The sequence below is a fragment of the Cyanistes caeruleus genome, chromosome 3 (assembly GCF_971803275.1).
Source record: "Cyanistes caeruleus chromosome 3, bCyaCae1.hap1.1, whole genome shotgun sequence".
NCBI lineage: Eukaryota > Metazoa > Chordata > Aves > Passeriformes > Paridae > Cyanistes > Cyanistes caeruleus.
In genome coordinates this window covers 88,144,111-88,162,041 of record NC_141703.1, presented here as the reverse complement: position 1 = coordinate 88,162,041, position 17,931 = coordinate 88,144,111, and the positions used below count along the sequence as shown (strand labels likewise).

General features: G+C 52.3%; 2 protein-coding genes across 4 annotated transcripts; both read left to right on the top strand.

The window, feature by feature from the left end:
* Positions 1 to 10: 10 nt before the first annotated feature.
* On the top strand, positions 11 to 2,179 carry LOC147654317 (C-type natriuretic peptide 2-like). Its single transcript, XM_086882802.1, has 3 exons — positions 11 to 109; positions 1,508 to 1,798; positions 2,067 to 2,179. Exons 1-2 carry the CDS (start codon positions 11 to 13, stop codon positions 1,778 to 1,780), a joined length of 372 nt encoding a protein of 123 aa, XP_086738928.1. The 3' UTR covers positions 1,781 to 1,798; positions 2,067 to 2,179.
* Positions 2,180 to 2,351: 172 nt separating this feature from the next.
* Positions 2,352 to 8,048, top strand: GAPDH (glyceraldehyde-3-phosphate dehydrogenase). Of its 3 annotated transcripts, none has more exons than XM_086882790.1 (13): positions 2,352 to 2,724; positions 3,816 to 4,369; positions 4,848 to 4,891; positions 5,459 to 5,558; positions 5,694 to 5,800; positions 5,886 to 5,976; positions 6,129 to 6,244; positions 6,361 to 6,442; positions 6,579 to 6,730; positions 6,833 to 6,911; positions 7,142 to 7,225; positions 7,376 to 7,473; positions 7,745 to 8,048. In XM_086882790.1, exons 1-13 carry the CDS (start codon positions 2,703 to 2,705, stop codon positions 7,812 to 7,814), a joined length of 1,599 nt encoding a protein of 532 aa, XP_086738916.1. In that variant the 5' UTR covers positions 2,352 to 2,702; the 3' UTR covers positions 7,815 to 8,048. The 3 variants fall into 3 exon arrangements, with proteins under 3 accessions (XP_086738916.1, XP_086738917.1, XP_086738918.1); XM_086882791.1 differs by lacking the exon at positions 2,352 to 2,724 and adding an exon at positions 3,461 to 3,698; XM_086882792.1 differs by lacking the exons at positions 2,352 to 2,724; positions 3,816 to 4,369 and adding an exon at positions 4,380 to 4,564.
* Positions 8,049 to 17,931: the final 9,883 nt, after the last annotated feature.

Sequence of the window (17,931 nt, the reverse complement as noted above, 5' to 3'; positions counted from 1 at the left end):
GGCTAAGAAGATGCTGGGGCTTCGGTCGTGGCCTTGCTCATTTTTCCTCCTCTTGGTTCTGCTCTCTGCCAGCGTTCAGACTGTGTCCTTACCAGGACAGAGGCTACAGGTAGGAGGGAGTGGGAGAGACCTGAGGTTGATTTCAGGAGGGGAGGAGGAGGGGAGGTTGTGTATGAAGCTCAAATGAGAGGTGGTCCCACATTCCAACTACAAAGAGGCTGCTGTCTACTCTTGTTGCACTCTCCCCTTCAGCAGCCTCAGCTTTAGGGTGACTTTAGCTTTATAAGCCAGCCCCTAAGGAGCACCAGCATTTCAAGATAGGAAACAGACAAAAGTTTTTAGTGCTCTGCAAAAGCTTTTAACAGTGAAGAGCCTGGTCCTTTCTAAGCCCACTCTGTGTCAGCAGCCACCAGATAATTACAGTCTTGTCTCTCATGTTCAGTGCCTAGCTCACATGTTTCAGAGGAAAGATGCATCCTGTTAGGCCAGGAGTTTTGCTCCTAAGCTCAGTACTATCCCCCTTAAAGACCCTCTTTAAGGCCAAGAGCCCTGTCAGGATGCCAGCTAAGGGCTTCTTCACTTGAGTAAATCTTTTATCCTCAGCAATTACAGCAATAGTATTTTTGGCTTTCAAATCTAGCCAGCTCGCTCTTACCCAAACCCTAACCTGAGCCCCGGCACCTTGCCTTTACATCACCCTGGGAAAGCCACAGGGAAATAGTCAGGACATGAACTAAAATCACAAGACTGATCCTGCTATGACTCACCACTTTCACTCCTCACTGAGGATGCCTGTGTCCGCTTCAGTTAACTTGCTACCACACAGAGCTGCACAAAGGCATCCTCAGCCTTAGCTCAGCATCCATGTGAGAGACAGATGTGGAACGGCTCCCGCAGGCAGCTTCTCTGGGCAGCAATGCCATGCCTCCACTGCACCCAACACATCCCCTAACCCTTGTCTCCTAGCAGTGCTGGGGGTTTACAGTCAGCACAGCTAACCTAGAGGATTTCCAGCTGATGGGAAGTCCCCCTTCCTCACACCTGCTCTGCTCCTGCCTCTCCCCCATTTTATCAGCAGGTCTTTTGAGGCAGGACCATCCTTCCCAGCAGCCATCCGGAAAAATGAAATGGTACATAGCAGCCTGAGCACACAGAGATGCTCAGCATCCACAAAAGGTGCAAGGACTGAAGACAGTTACCTTCCAAATCTGGGGCAAGGCAGGATGTGTGTATGGTTGTACAAGAGCAGGGCAATCTGCCCGCAGGCAGAGCTCACAGCAGCTGTCTGCCTGCTGTTTTGGACAGCGAAGTCATTTCAGACAGTGGGAGCTGCTGGTCAAGCCCTTCCCTGTGTCTGGATGCAATGTCACAGGCACAGTGCTGTGAGCAGGCATCACTTTAATGTCCTGCCTGAGCCCTCAGGATGTATGGGAACTGAGGTACCAGGGGGTACAAGGCTTATCACCAGAAGCACAGGCATCACCCCACTCTCCTCCGTTTATCCCAGATGCTCCTTTCACGATTGCTGCCCCTGGAGTCCGAGTCCACGCTGACAGAAGAGGACACGAAGGAGGGATCCAGTTTCGGTCCTCAGCTGCTCTCCTCCACTCTCCCCTTCCTTCCGTCTGGGGCTAGAGCTGCCCGTCCATCCCTCTGGCGCAAGAACCTCGCCAGTCGCAAGTGGGCACTGCCTGGAGATTGGGCCTGGAAGGCCATGCCCAGGGGTTGCTTCGGGCTGAAACTGGACCGAATCGGGACCTTCAGTGGTTTGGGGTGTTAGCTTTGGAGGGCCTCCGAGGTGAGAGGGCCAAGCGGGCAGGGAAGAAGATTATCCAAGTGTGGGCTCGAGCAAGCGGGCAGGGAAGAAGTTCAGGGCAGAGTTGAGCGCACAGACAGCGAGGGGATGGGGCAGCGGGGCAGGCTGTGGTGCCACCACCTGCCAGCTGCCGGGGCAAAGGCCGGGACCGGGGCCGCCCCGTGCTGCCGGCGCGGCGCTGGGGCCGGCCGGGGCGAGAGCAGGCGGGCGGGACACCGCTGGGCGGCTCACCAGGCCCGCTTCTCCGCAGCCGGAGGGCAGCCAGCCTCGGGAACCAGCACCGGCTCGGGAACCAGCACGGCGCACCGCTGCGGAAAAGCCCTGAAGCTCCCGGCCCGAAAAAGGGAGGCTGCGGCAGCGAGGAAGCGGCGCGGCAGTACGAGCAGGAGCTGCCCGGCTCCGCAGCTGCCCGCCGCGGCCGCCGAACCCCCGCTCCGCCGGCAGCCCCCTCCCCGCTCCCCGTGCCTGAGGACTCGCTCATTAAAAAAGCTGTACTAATTTGCCGCGTTCGCGCTCGGCGGTGGCTGCCCCCGGCCGGGGGCCGGGCGGGAGGCGCTGGCAGGGCCCGCCCGGCGCCCCCGGCCCCACGCGCGGGGCCGTGCCGGGCCCTGCCGCCGCCATTCCGCGTGGGGCGTGCGGCACGCGCGGCTGCGGCGCGGTGCGGCCGGGGGGGCGGACACGGGTGAGGAGGTATCGACCGGGCGCGGGGCACAAGGGCCGCCCTGGCTCACCCCGGCCGCACTCTGCCCCCGCTAGAGCAAACACTGGGGCCTCCTGTTTGCGCTGAAGCTTCCCCCGAGAGCCTCCCTCGGTGGGCTGCGGCTGGGGCACCACCGACCCCGGCACGAGTTCGTAGCCCTGCTGCTGTGCCCCGCGAGCCATCACCATGTCCTGGCCTTTAAGAAAAGGTTGTAACCTCAGCTGGGTCTAAACTTAGCCACCAGCCCCTCAGCAGCGCCGGGAATAGCAGTGGTATAAGGAGAGTAGGGTTACGTTTGAGCTGCATGACCCCTCTCTTGTCCCCCACCCTGTACCTGCGTGGTTCCCCCAGCCTGCCCACCCCCACCCCCCCTCCCCCTTTATCCTCAAAGCCCTGTTCAGCCGAGCAGCCAGAGGGACGTTCCAGCTCCCACCGCCCCCACCCGCTGTCAATCCAGATTTCCATCCCCACTGTTCCCACACCTTCCTCCGGGATGGGAGATTGGGGATTTGTGAGTGCTCTGGGCGTTGTACCTAAGGTGGGTTTGTCCCGCCGCACCTGCTCCGCACAGAGCCGGAGGATGGAGGCGGAGGGAGCCCAGCTTGGGGGGGTGGGGAGCCGGGCAGCGGCCATGCCAGGAGCGCTTCCTCCTCGCAGGCAGCCGGGGAAGGCGGGTCGAGACGGCAGACGAGCAGGATTTCCGCCGTCACGTCCCGCGGGCAGCGGCAGCACTGCCGCAGTGCCTCATTAAGATGGTGCTCACGCTGCCGCCCGTGGCCTGCCGGGGCAGCGCCCGGCCGGGGGCCCCGTCCAGAGCACGCCTGGATAAACCCACCCCAGAGGAGGGTCCCAGTCTGGAGGAGGGAGAACTCCCAGCCAGGGAGAATGTACCAGTACCCATTTCAGGGGGAATGGGCAACGCCTGGAGACCCACTGCTCCCTCCAGGTGACCCCAGCATCCCTGCACCCCATTTGCCCTTGCGGCCATAGCATCATGGAATGTTAAGGGGTTGGAACGGACCTTAAAGATTATCCAGTTCCAACCCCCGTGCCACGTGCACGGATGCCTCCCGCTAGAGCAGGTTGCTTAAGGCCTTATCCAGCCTGGCTTGGAACACTGCCACGGTTGGGGCATCCACAGCCTCCCTGGGCAACGTGTTGCAGTGCCTCATCACCCTCACAGTAAAGAGCTTCTTCCTAATATCCATCCTAAATTTCCCCCCTTTCAAGTTGTACCCATTACTCCTTGTCCCATCACTACAGCTCCTGACGAAGAGTCCCTCTCCGGCTTCCCCGTAGGTCCCTTCGGATACTGGATACTACTCCATTCAAGGGGGCACAGCCTGCAGCCGGTGTGGGCGGCTACGTGCCCTTTGTTACCAGGGCATACCATCATTGAAAGCAGCGCATACCATCTTCCGGAGTGGCAGCGAGCCCGGCGAGAGCAGCCCCTGACCAGCTATCACCCGGGGGTCCCTCCCCGTCTCCTCGGGGGCAGCCGCCCATCCTCACCCTGGGGACACCTCCCCGCAAGGACCGGTGCATTTTTCACCACCGCCACCAGCACCACCAACCCCCTTGGGGTGGCTCGACGGGAGTGTGATCGCTACGGACCCTCCGTTCCCGGCTCTGGGCCTTTGTTAACGGGGGGCGGCGGGGCGGGGGAAACAGGGGGGGTCTTCGCCTGCCGCACCCGCAGCACGGGCGCACGTAGCCCGGTCCGGCCTCCGCGCTGCCATTCGTCGGCGTCGCGGCGGGGCGGGCCCCCGCCCTACCCTCACGCGGCTATAAAGTGCGGCGGAGAGGCGCTGCGCCACCTCCTCACTGCGCGCCGGGCGGTTCGGAGGCAGCAGGTAACGGGCGGGGCGGGGGAGATGCGCGGGGGGAGAGAGAGGCGGCGGGGGGCGGGCGTGTGAGAGCCCTCTCCCCACACACGCACACCGCCCACCGGCAGGGGGTGCGGCAGCCCCCGGGCGGAGCGTGGCCGCGGGGCCCACGAGCACAAAGGCGGCGCGGCGCAAAATGGCGGGGGCGGCGTGTGGGGGGCGGTGAGGCGAGGAGGGTTAGGGGTGTGAGCGGGGGATGGTCGCCGGTGGAGGAGGGGGCGGATAGCTGTCGCGGGGGGGGGGGGGAGGCGAGTTAATAGCCCGGGGCGGGGGAGTGATCGCCCGGGGGGTGGGGCTGGCTCAGAGCGCGGGCGCCCCCTTGCCCGCCCCCAGCTCGCCCCTCGGGGCGGGCGAGACGTTAACGGCGCCGGGTGCGGGCGCGGCTGCCGGGGGCGGTTGTTGCCCATTCCCCCCTAATGCCCCTACTGGTGGTTTCTGCCCGCAGGAACATCCCGAAGTGGTAAAGATGGTGAAAGTCGGAGTCAATGGGTGAGTGCCGGGGCCGGTGGGGCCAGCGGGGATTTGGGGGTGGGGGGGGGGGCAAGGTCGCCTCAAGGGCGCGGGGGATGATTTAGGGGAAGGGAGAGGTTGAATCCCGCCGATCCCGCTCCGCCGGCGCCCCCCGGGGCAGAGCGGTGCTGCTGACTCATTTCTCTTCGGATTCGGGGTGACTCACTCCGGAAGGGGCTGCCGTTGCCCGGCTGCCTCAGTTTCCCTCCGCGTTCCCGGGGATCCCTGCAGCCCCCCACCAAAAGGTCTCCCGGTGGATCGTGTGTCAATGGCGGCCCCGGGATGTGACCTTCTCGTACCGGGCCGAGGAGTAACCGGATCCCCGGGACTTTCAGTAAATTTAGCGATTGACCTTTCCGGGGCGGGGGTCGCTCTTAATCTTTAACCGGGGTGCCTTGGCCTTTGGACGAGCTGCAGGGCTCCCTCCCGCCCCAGCGGGCAGGGAGCAGTGGATGATCCCGAGGGAAGGCTGCCAAGGACTGCCTCCCATGCCCAGCTGTGCTGGTTCCCTGTTGTGCCTCCTCACACATGTCTTTCTCTCTCCAGATTTGGCCGCATCGGCCGCCTGGTCACCCGTGCTGCCGTCCTCTCTGGCAAAGTCCAAGTGGTGGCCATCAACGATCCCTTCATTGATCTGAACTACATGGTTAGTTGCTTTGCAGTGCCCCCTCTGGGCCTTTCTGAGTAGGGCTTCTCTGGACCTGTTCTAGTAACTTCCCAGGGTCTTAGAGGATGATGGCAGCCTGGGTGCCTGACCTTCCACTCCCCCTCTCTTTATTAGGTTTACATGTTCAAATATGACTCCACTCATGGCCACTTCCGGGGCACTGTCAAGGCTGAGAACGGGAAACTTGTGATTAATGGGAATGCTATCACCATCTTCCAGGAGTAAGTATCTTTTTCCCTATTGCCCCTCTGGAAGTTGAAAGCAAGTGTCTCATGGAGCAGCCCTTAAAGTTTTGTCTCTCCTTAGGCGTGACCCCAGCAACATCAAGTGGGCAGATGCTGGTGCTGAATATGTTGTGGAATCCACTGGTGTCTTCACCACCATGGAGAAGGCCGGGGTGAGTATGCCATGGAGGCATAGGAAAGAGAAGATAGTGCTGCTTCTTCCTGTTGGGCACCATATACAGAGCTGCTCGAGATGAGACTGTGAAGGAGAAGAGATCTGAAGGAGCAAACTTGGATCCTGAGTTATGTCATTTTTTCTCTCCAGGCTCACCTGAAGGGTGGTGCCAAGCGTGTGATCATCTCTGCCCCCTCTGCTGATGCTCCCATGTTTGTGATGGGTGTCAACCATGAGAAGTATGACAAGTCTCTGAAAATTGTCAGGTAAAGAGAGAGGAACATGCTTTGTGGCCTGGAGCTCTCACCAGCTGCCAGGGGTCTCACTTCACCTCAGTGGAAGTGTTGCCTCTGGCTGATGTGCCTTTCTCTCCCTACCCCAGCAATGCTTCCTGCACTACTAACTGCCTGGCGCCCTTGGCCAAGGTCATCCATGACAACTTTGGCATCGTGGAGGGTCTCATGGTAGGTCTGCAGCTTGGTGCTGAGGAGGGTGACCTACCACAGATCCCCTTGTGTGAGAGGGAAAGCATCTGTTCTCCCTGTGTCACTCTTCCTGGAGAGTATTGGCTGTGTTCTTATTCCTGTGCTCTTTCTTCAGACCACTGTCCATGCCATCACAGCCACACAGAAGACAGTGGATGGGCCCTCTGGGAAGCTCTGGAGGGATGGCAGAGGTGCTGCTCAGAACATTATTCCAGCATCTACTGGAGCTGCTAAGGCTGTGGGAAAAGTCATTCCTGAGCTCAATGGGTGAGTGTTGTCCCTTCTCAGGTGTCAGGAGGAAGCAGGCTATTTCTTAGGCTGGCAGAGGTGTGCCAGATGCTGTTCCTTGCTGACTCATGTCTCTCACAGGAAACTTACTGGAATGGCTTTCCGTGTGCCAACCCCTAATGTCTCTGTTGTGGACCTGACCTGCCGTCTGGAAAAACCAGTAAGTGCTGTGGATGAGGTCCTAACAACTTCCAGATGTGCCCCTGCTTCCTCTAAGCTCTGTATTGCATCTGGAATGGCCCTCTCTGCATTGATCTTGTTCTGAAGATGTGATCTTTGTGAAAAGAGCACCTGCTGGGGTGTTGCCATGTGTGTCTCCTCCCTCCCCTGTCCCCGGTGGACATTTTGTGTGAGTTGGGATCTGAGCATCTTGGATCTGTCTCCCCTCAGGCCAAGTACGATGACATCAAGAGGGTAGTGAAGGCTGCTGCTGATGGGCCCCTGAAGGGCATCCTGGCATACACAGAGGACCAGGTAAGGATCTCTCTCTCAGCCTGTGGTTATCGGCACTTGGCTCATTTTTCTAAAAGACTGTTGTGGCAGCAGCTTTGCCAGGATGCTGGTTTGGGCACTTGGGGTACAGACTGTGGGCAACCATATGCATTACAATTTGTTGTGTTTCAGGTTGTCTCTTGTGATTTCAATGGTGACAGCCATTCCTCCACCTTTGATGCGGGTGCTGGCATTGCACTGAACGACCATTTTGTCAAGCTGGTTTCCTGGTAGGTGCAGCCTTAGCGCGGGATGTGGGTGTTGGCACAGACAGGTTACAGACTTGGGTCCTGTTGGTTACCACTGGTGATCCAGGTGGATACACACACCTCCAGTCTCACTGTGGAGTGAGATTTGCTTCTTACCTGAAATTGTTATGGCTGCCTCCTTCCCCTCCGGAGGGTAGGTGGGAGTTCAGTTGTGCGGGAATAGGGCAGAGGAGCAGGAAGAAGAGGTGCAGGAAACGGGTCAGCCCTGACAGCGCTTGTTTTCTGTCCCCAGGTACGATAACGAATATGGATACAGCAACCGTGTTGTGGACTTGATGGTCCACATGGCATCCAAGGAGTAAGCTGAGCACACAGGCCCCCCTGCTGCCTAGGGAAGCAGGACTCTCCTTTGTTGGAGCCCCTGCCCTTGTTCACCACCGCTTAGCTCTGCATCCTGCAGTGAGAGGCCAGTTCTGTTCCCTTGTCTCCCCCACTCCTCCAACTTCTCCCCGAGCCTGGGGGAGGTGGAGAGGCTGATAGAAACTGATCTGTTTGTGTACCACCTTACATCAATAAAAGTGATCACCATCTGAAAAGCCTTGTCTTTCTGTCAGGGGGAGAGGGGAGGAGGGGGCATGTCCGTAACAAGAAGCTGCAGGCGCCTGCATGGCACAGTCTCTTCCAGCTGCAGTGAGGAGCTGGGGAGTGCAGCCTGCTGAGCTGCTTGTTCCACATGGGAGAGCCCAGAGTCCAGCCCCTGAGCCAAAACGAGGTGTGGTGCAGGGCCGTGCTCCACAGCAGAGGTGAGTGGCAGGATGGAAAGCAGCTCTGTGGCTCCATACACCGAGCTCTGGATTTGCTTATCTGATGGGTGTATGCAGAATAAAAGTGCTGAGTAGATGATTCTTGAGTTTGGTTTGGTAAAGGGGCACAAGAAACAAATTAATTCTTCCCCTGCCTCAGTGAGGGACAAGGAAGATACTCCTGGTGTTACAAGGAGGGTATTTTACTTCCTTTTACCTTTTAAAATGGACTGGCTTTGCCCCAGAGGAAATGGCTGCCTAGGGACGTGTCGGAGGCCATCACCGACATGGTGGTGGCCAGTCTTAATTCTGGCTTAATTCTGTGCGTAAGGAGGGGCAGTTGCAGTTAAGCTGCTGAGCAGCAAATCTCTGCAAGGTGAGTGTCAGCCCTCTGCCTCCCTGCATTAGTTGTGGAAGCATGAATGCTGCCGGGCAGGGACAGAGCCTTCCATGACCTGTGAGCACTAGGACAGATAAGCAACGCACTGCACACAATCACGTGGCCCTCCATTTTTAGCAGCTTAATTTAGCATCTCAGGGCTGATGTGTTCTCTCCCTGGCAGGCACGGCTGGAGCTGTTGTCTGGACCCCAACTGCTTTAGACCCTGATCTGGATGCTGCAAGGACATAAGCTGGAGGACTTAACTCTCAGGATCAAGGTATGCTGGACATGATTTCCTAGAGCCACTTATCTCCAGCAGTTGGGCTGCGTAAGAATTAAATGTTTGCCGGACTAGAGGGCGATGACTCAAAGTTATATTGCAAAGAGAAGGAGATTGAATAACCTGCCTCTTGGATAGGAGCTGGTTGTTAGCCCTGGGACAGCAGAAATACTTGGATTACACCACAAATGGCCCCGTCATTGAAGCTTTAGGTAACTGACATCAAGTGGGAGCTGCCTAGTGCTGGAGCTCACCGGAGGCACAGCCCTCCCATGGAGCTGGGTTTCTGCTGGGGAGAGCTGTGTAGCCTGGAGACCTGTCAAGATTACAAATGAGTCTTGCGTTGGTCCCATCCTCTCCTTGATTGCTGTGCCTGGGTGCTTTGAATGGCTGTTCTGTTTGTGCTGCTGCCTGCATATTTGTGTACATGCCAGTCAGCACCTTGCTTGATGATCTGGAAGTGCAGAGAGGCTACTGAAACACCTCAACGGGGGAAGGATGGATGTCCCATTTTCCCATGTAAAACATATTCTGAACTGGCTTAAAACATTTAGAACACTTAGAACATTTCTATGAGTCAACTTTTTCTCATAAAAAGACTTGCTTCCTAAGCGAGATAAGGCTGCCTGAAAAACGGTGGAGCAAAGAATTCTTGTTATTTAACAAGCATGAGCCCTATCCAACCTGAAATCAAATTGCTCTGGGAATGAGCAAAGTCATACAGCCTCAGGGTGGAGGAAGAGATGTGCTCTCAGACTAACAGCTGCTGGGAATGTCTTGAATAAAGGTTCACTCTGTTTTTAAATAATATTTCAACTGGTTTACAATCTCATCTCTCCTAGAAAAAATGCATGGTATTGAGGTGAGGAAAGCCAGGAATTGCAGCATTTAAAACATGGCTGGTCCTGTATGGAAACGGGGAGAGTGAGTGTGGCAGACTAGTCATGCAGCTTTTGGATTGCCTGGAGGGCTTGGTTTCCTCTCTCTAATACAACCTCCCTAAAATGCACAGCTCTTCCAAATCCTTATTTTGCATCCAGTGTGCCTGCAGATGGCACCACAGCAAGGCCCCTCTGGACAGATGGAAAAACTAGCTCAGTAGCCAGCCTGTCTGAGAACTGCAACCCTGACCTAAAAAAACCCATGTAATTACATTTTTTAAAAACAGTTTGTAAATTTGACATATATGACTGTGGATGGCATTGAGATAAAGATGGGAGATCTGCTGTAGCAGCTGCTTCTTTCTATGCAGAGGAGTTTCTCCCCAAGTAGGGGAGCTCTAGGTTTGTTCTGACAGCGTTTTTAAGGAAAGCAGATAGAAATGCTTGGTCAGGCAAGGCAGGTGCTCAGGCAGACATGAAGAGGCTCTCGTTCAGCCAGGGGAGTGAAAAGCAGTTGTGCCACTTTGCTGGGACAAACCAACTCCAAGAGCAGTTGTCACAAGCCACAATCCATGCTGGTTTGTGAGCACCTTGCAAGGGGAAGGTAGAGAAAGACACTGATCCTGGCTAAAAGATTGACTCCGCCTTCCATGGCTGGCCAGGCACCAGGGCCCACTGTTCAGAGCCATTGTAGGAGAGGGATGCACCTGGGAAAGCTCTCTGGCTGACAGCTTCTCTGATGGACAGCCAACCATTTCTAGGCGTGGTAAGCTCTACGTTTTATTCTCCTTTTTTAAGACAGCTAAGGGTAATTAGCAGTGCTGTTACAGAAAAATTTTGTTTTATAGTAACTTTGAACATTTAGAGGAATTATACTTCCTTGGCATTTGCACAGACTACTACACATGCATTGCTTCCCCAAGAAAGGTCCTCAGACCACCTTCATGTTGAGATGTCAGCGTGAAACTTGAGCATTAAGGAAGGTGACACGTAGCGAAAACCAGCTTGAACAGATGTGGAAAATAAGTTCACTTGAAAAATCACTCCAAAGCATAACAAAATGGTGACTGTATAAACACAATAAAAAAAGGTCTTGGACTTTTAAAACATCCTGTATCCACTTCTGAAGTAATCAGTCTTTGATTGATTGACAAGACCAGGGCAATTGACAAGACCAGGGCAATTGACAAGACCAGGGCAATTGACAAGACCAGGGCAATTGACAAGACCAGGGCAAGGAAGTGGAGATACAGGACTCTGAAAGACTTAGGACACAGTTACAAAACACAAACATCTTAAAGGATAATGTTTCAACCTCCTTCATGACTGATGCCATTCACAAAAATGCAGGTTCACGACTTGGGGTATGCAAATACCCCAGCAGTACTCACATTTCATCAAAACCAAGCTGCCTACCTTTGGGCAATCACAATGTGTACATGCTGCAAAAACAAGTAATTTGTTACTTACTCTTCTGAGCTGAATGTAATCTCTTACTCTAGGGCAGCTGACTTACCTCTGTGTATTATTACCTTACTACAGAAGTAACATCCTCTTGAGGGAGTTAATTAAGTGTTCCCTAGAAGGAACAGTAGTGCTGGGTTATACTTCACAGCGTAAGATTTGAAAAGGCAGCTGTCAAAAAGCAGAAGCTGTAGTCAAATGAAAATGAAAGAAAAACTCATAAATACTAGTAAATGGAACTTAGTAACCTAAAGGAAAAAAAAATAGAGAGTCTGTGACAAATAGAAAAGGAAGAAGGCTGAAAACCTCTTTCAAGTGCATCTTGGAGATAAGAAAGCTGCCAAAAAGCCGTAAGATGGCGTGGGAGCGATTAGGGAAGATTAAGCCTGTGAATGAAAAGTAAAGTTGATGTTTTGCTATCAGAGGAGCTTTGGGGTGTTGCCAGACACGAGATTTTCCTCTGCAGCAATGAGATGAAGGCATCACTGAAAACTGAAGCATCAGGATTTGAGACCATGTCTGTGACATGAAGGGCAGCAAACCACATGCGAGACTCAGGTGGATGAAATGGGTGAACAGGTAACTGGTGCTGCAAGAAATTCACCACACACCTCAACTCCCCACCCCCCTCCCCGTGATGAAAAGGAATAGAATTTAGGAAAAAACAGGCTGGCAAAACCTTTTTAAGAACTGCCTGAGGACAGGGAAGACCATCCTTTCCAGGTTGAAAACTTGTGGCAACTGAGAGATGTGAGTGCCCAGCATCTGAGGCCCCACCCATCAACACCTTCAGAACAATTTGGAGCATGAGGGTACCAAGGTGTGTGGATTATGCAAAATGACCCAAAACATTCAGTCCTGAATGAGCCTGTGGAAAGGTGCACAAGGATCTTGTGACCGAGTGACAGGGTTATTAAAATGCTGGATGAAATTCAAGGTTGCTAAGTGAGAAATAGTACATGTAGTGGTGGACACAGCTCTGACACTGCAGAGCTCAAAGCCCTCTTTTGACATTGCCCAAACCTCCAACAAACAAGTGAGCAACTTTTGTTGACCTTGGTCTGAGTCCTGTGACAAAAGGGGAATAAAAAACAGGTGGTTTGTAAACTCTGCAATCTCCAGATTTTTAGTTGCCAAGTTGGATACTGTTTTAGGTACTGGACACCAGGTACCAAATCTCACATGGCCTCCAGCTTCCCCATCTCCTCAGAATCCTTGTATGCCTTTATCAGCCTGACTAAACTGACATCTAGACCAACATCATGAAGTGACTTTAGGCACATTTTTTTTTCCCAGCCTGGAATCATGGTTAGAAGTCTTTGGTCTGTCTATTCTGATTTCTGATGCAAAGCAGGACAAAGGACACCAATGTCACATGTGGATAAAAGATGTTTAAAGACATCTTCAGTGTCTGGCTGAGAACTTGCACATGATTGCAGGTGAGCCCTGCTCCCTAGGTCTTTCCAACCTTTCTGTCCTCCCAGGCAAGGTCAGTCACTATTTCTTGCTCTTGGATGCATCTGTGCATTGCTATATACATACGACAACAGAACCTCTCTTTTGACCTTATTCAGAAATATTCTGTAATGCCTCTTGGCAGTATTGACTCAGATATTTAGCCTTTTTGAGAGTCTATCATTTCTACGGATCAAAAACGGTATCAGTTTTGTCTGTCAATTCTTTGTCGTTCTATAAATATTTCTTAAACTGCAGATTTTTTCCATTCCTTCATGATTTCTCCCCTCCTCCCCCATCCACTGGTTTCTCATTGGCTTTTGTCCATGCCCTGTCAGACTAAGCACTGACGTCATTTGCTTGCCCATCCACCCAGGCTTTTCTTTAAATGTCTTCCCTGATGTTTTTAAAAACTGACCTCAGCAAACCATGGGCTTCAGTAGCCGGTGTTTTTTTCTCAGTGGGGAGGTTTCTGTGCTCTGCAAAACACCGTTTGCAGGAACACAGTGACAGCGCCGTGCTTTACTTTCAGCATTGCTCACTCCAACTCCCCAGGCAGCCTCAGGCTTGGTGTGGGGGGTTGTTCATCCCTACAGCACCCCATGCACCCCATACATGAGTGTGCTCCAGGTCATCTGTGTCTGGAACTGCACCTGTGCTCAGCTGGAGATCCTGTTAAGGATCCTCCTTATTGCTAAATGCCTGCAAAGTGCTTCATCATTCCCTTCTGACCACATTCTGCATTTTCCATATACAGAGCACACTTATCTGCTGAGTACTTGTCTTTTTTTGCCTTGTTTTGATTATTTTCCCCAATTTCAGACAATAAAAAGAAAATATTACTGTTAGGATTGATTTTTCTTTAAATATAACTAGAACAGCATGTTAGTTCCTTAGACACACAAGTATTGTTATTTTTCTCTGAGGTGACATGAGCAGCTGAAGACCTTTTTTCATACAGCTGAATTATTCTGTTGTCCCTCTATTCCTTTTCTCTGAACCACAGCTGCTGTAGTTGTTACAAGGATTATTTTTGTTAATGTAGGTAAAGCTTTATTATTATTTGAGTTATTCTTATTTCTAAGTACTTTTGTCATATGGCCACTTACTCAGGGAAGTTCACTCACTGAAAGTTATGTTACTAACTCACAGCTTTTTGAAAAACTGGAAAAATACTGCTCTTTCCACAATCTGCAAATTCACTTATTTCACTCTAAGGATAAGCTAAGAACACCACACAGTTCTCAGCTGTGACATTTTGTCCTGGCTGGTGTCTCAATTTGTTTCTTGGTTGATCCCTTGTCCGTAGGCAACTATCAGTCTTAACTCAATCTTCATCTGTCATAAGGACATTGAAAATCATTGCCTTACTTGGGCATGCCATCACTTGTAAATTGATGAGAAATTCCCCCTGGCAAAGCATATTCTTTGGTATCCCAAGCCAAAGTCTCCCACTGACAACACAATTTTCCTTGTCAAGCAAAGCAGGGAGCTATTTACAAAATAAATCAACATGTTTTTGGGGGGGGATTCAGGACTATATAAAAGACCCTTCAATGCCTTGATGAAATTGTGTGTCAGAGCATGTTTGGCTATCAGCTCTAGAGTGAATATGACTTTTAACATAGCTTATAAACCAAATTCACAATGGCTCTTGCCTATTCATTTATCCAACAGGTTAGACTGATCTAGAGTTCATACGGCTGTGACCCTTAAAAATACCAGTTAACTACATTTCACGCTGCCCTGATGATTTCTGTTTCCTCTTGCACTTTGCAGATGCAGTCTTCTCTCAAAGCTGAAAGTGCTGCCTCTTCCCATCTGTTGTGACATTTGTCCAGTTTGATCATGATGGCTTTACCATCACTCCTAGCATTAATCACCATGTGCAACAGCTTGCCAGATGTTTTCAGGAGCCTGTCCATGCATCATCTGGGTGCATTTCCAATGAGACAGCACTCCACCGTGTTCTGCATTAATTCTGACCTCTCCTCTTGAGAGAAGGTTTCTTCCCTGTATCCAGACCTTGATCTTGACCAACTTGCTAATCATGTGTGAGTTCTGGGACACCCTGTGTCACAGGTACCTGAGACACAACAACTATAAATGCATAGAGTATGGCCAAAGGTAAAAGGCTCGGCAAAGTCAAGCTCCCAGCTCAAACCGAGAAACAAGAATAACTTCCTATGCAGCTTTGTCCTGTCCTAACGCTCATCTAAGAAATGTGATAAATAAAATAATAAAACAGGTTAGCAGGTATCCAAAGGTGTTTCTAGAGAAGGCTGTCAGCATTGCATTTAGATCCATCCAAGGAATCCTGATGGGGGAAAGCTAACTCACACAATTGCAAGTCACGCGGGATGAGTGACAAAGAGCCTCTGGCAGAAGGGTGCTGGGTGGAAAACTCAGGACCTTGACTGACTCGACAGACAAGTCAGACTCTTTCAGTGATATGATCTAAAAGAGATGGGATCCAGGAATGAGTGAAGGGAGGGTGCAGGTTCACTTAACACAAGGAAGAAGATGTGGGCTACTTAGTGGTTAGGTTTCCTGAACCCTCTGAAGCAAGTAAGCACCATGCCTCACTCATGTGGTCAGGTGCAAGGAAAGTGATGCTCCCCACCCTCTCTGTGGGAATATCTGCTAGTATTCATCAAGAAATTCAGTGGGCCTGGTCAGAACCTCAGAATGGGTAAGGTTGGAAGGGACTACCAATGGGGTACCAGTCGGAGGGGTCTCAACCCCTCTCCTCAAGCATGGTCATCCCAGAGCACATGGCACAGGGCTGCCTCCAAGTGGTTCTGGAATATCTGTACTGAGGGAGACTCTCTGGGCAATCTGCTCCAGTGCTCAGACACCTGCACAGTGAAGTTCTTCCTTTGCTGTGCTCCAGTTTCTGCCTGTTGTCTCATGTCTTCTTAACACCAAGAAGAGAAGTCTGGCTCCCTCCTCTGACACCCAGCCTGCAGATACTTGTAGACATTGATAAGGTCCCCTCTCAGACATCTCTTCTCAAGGCTGAACAGGCCCAGCTCTCTCAGCCTTTTCTCATGAGGCGCTTCCTCACCTAATGATCTTCATTCCTCTCTGCTAGACCTGCTCCAGGAGCTCCATGTCCCTCTTGAGCTGAAGAGCCCAGAACTGGACCCAGCACTCCAGATGTGCCTCACCAGGGCTGAGTGCAGCAGCAGGAACACTTCCCATGCCCTGCTGGCAATGCTTTTCCTAAAGCACCTCAGGGCACCATTGGCTTCTTGGCCACCACTGCTGGTTCGTAGACAACTTTGTGTCCATCAGGATCCCCATGTTCTTCTCTGAAGAGCTGCTTCCCAGCAGATCCGTCCCTAGCCTGCCCTGCTGCATGGGGTTATTCCTCCCCAGGTGCAGAACACTTCATTTGTCTTTTGCTGAATTTCAGAAGGTTCCTCTCTGCCCATCTCTCCAACCTGTCCCTCTGAAGGGCTACACAGCCCTCTGAGGTATTGGCCACTCCTCCCAGCTTGGTGTCATCAACAAACTTGATGAGGAAGCATCTACCCTTCATCTGAGTCACTGATGAGGAAGTTAAACAAGGATGGGCCTGCTACTGAACCTTGTGAGACACCACTAGTGACAGGCCCTCAGCTAGACACTGTGCCACTGACTATGAGCCTCTGGGATTTGCTGTCCAGCCAGTTCTCAATCCGCCTCGCTGTCCACTCATCCAGTCCACACTTCCTAAGTTTGTCCGTGAGGATCTTGTGAGAGACAAGCTTCTCAGCACTTGGGGATGCATCCTGACAGGGACCGTGGATTTGTGGGTGTCCCATTTCCCTAGGTGATCTCTAACCCAACTCTCCCTGCCCAAGGAGAATCTTCCTTCCAACATTCCTTTTCCCCAATCTCCTGGGTCAGACATTCCTGAGGGCTGGTCTTGGGAGTGAAGACCGATACAAAGGGAGCATTCAGTACATCTGCCTTTCTTGTGTTCCCTTGTCACCAGGATCCCTGCTCTATTTAGTAGCAGGCTCACATCTTCCTCAGTTTTCCTGTTGTTTTTATACATTTGAAAAAGTCCTTCTTGCTGTCCTTGACATCTCCTTGGTCAGACTGAATTCCAGATGGGCCTTACTCTGACAAAATCCCTCCATTTTTTCCAAGCAGCCCGAATTCTACCTCCTATGTATCTCCTGCTTGTGTTTGACAGTTCCTTGTTGATCCACAGAGCTCTCCTTGATCCATGGAGTTCTCCTGCCCCCTTTGCTCGATTTCTTGCTCGTGGAGATGCACCATTCTTGAGCCCAGAGGAAGTGGTGTTTGAATACTGACCAGCTCTCTTGGAATCCTCTTACTTGCAGTGTGGGTTCCCATGGGATCCTTCCAAGGAGGTCCCTGAAGAGGCTAAAGTTAGCTCAAAGCCACATTGAAGACAGGGTATCCGAGGATGAGAGCTCACCTTTCAGATGAATCCTAGGGAACATCACCAGGGAAGGGGTAGAAGAGGTGACTGCAGGCCACAGGATCAGAAATGTATCCAACGAGGAGCCAGGACTCACTTCTGGAGCATACCTGGCACTGCCTGCTGAAGTCCTTTGCCAAGAGGCTGACCCCAGCATGGGGAGCACAGAGTGCAGCGGCCACAGCAGAGACCTGCATGTCTCATCCCAGCTCAAAGGCTGATTGCATCCCTCAGTGCCTCATGGAGAACCTCATGCTCTCAAGTGGGTCTGTCCCAACCCAGGGACAGCTCTTGCCTCAAGGGAGGGGCTTTGTGCCACTCCTGTGGCTGACAGTAAAACCTGTGCCTGTCCTCTTGTGCCCAACTTGTGCCCAAATCCTCCTCATTTGGGCACAACAGCCCAAATGCTGGGGAGGGAGAGGGAAGAGCAATCACCAGCACCTTTCCAGACTGCCCAAGTAAGACTTCTAAAATTGACTTGTGAGAAGTAAGAAGCTGATGAACCAGTCTGTCTAAATATTCAATGGAAAGATCTTATTGCCAGTCCAGAGATACAATCCTAAAAGGATGGTCTTGGACAAATGTTCAAGAGGTCAGCACTCAGCAGCCACAGTCCTGAGCTGAATGCTGACAGAGAGACTGCCCAGATGCATCCTGCCATGGAACTCCATTCAGTCTGTGCTTGCACTGTTCTTGGGCACTAAACATTCACATTAATGCATGGACACCGAGCTAGACAGGACCTGATATTGCTTCCTGAGCAGGCACTGCCGAGA

Coding starts and splice junctions, on each gene's coding strand:
- LOC147654317 (XM_086882802.1), top strand. CDS start 11: ATGCTGGGGCTTCGGTCGTGGCCTTGCTCATTTTTCCTCCTCTTGGTT. Junction 110..1,507: donor TACCAGGACAGAGGCTACAG/GTAGGAGGGAGT, acceptor CGTTTATCCCAG/ATGCTCCTTTCACGATTGCT.
- GAPDH (XM_086882790.1), top strand. CDS start 2,703: ATGTCCTGGCCTTTAAGAAAAG. Junction 2,725..3,815: donor GTCCTGGCCTTTAAGAAAAG/GTTGTAACCTCA, acceptor GCTTCCCCGTAG/GTCCCTTCGGATACTGGATA. Junction 6,443..6,578: donor GCATCGTGGAGGGTCTCATG/GTAGGTCTGCAG, acceptor CTCTTTCTTCAG/ACCACTGTCCATGCCATCAC.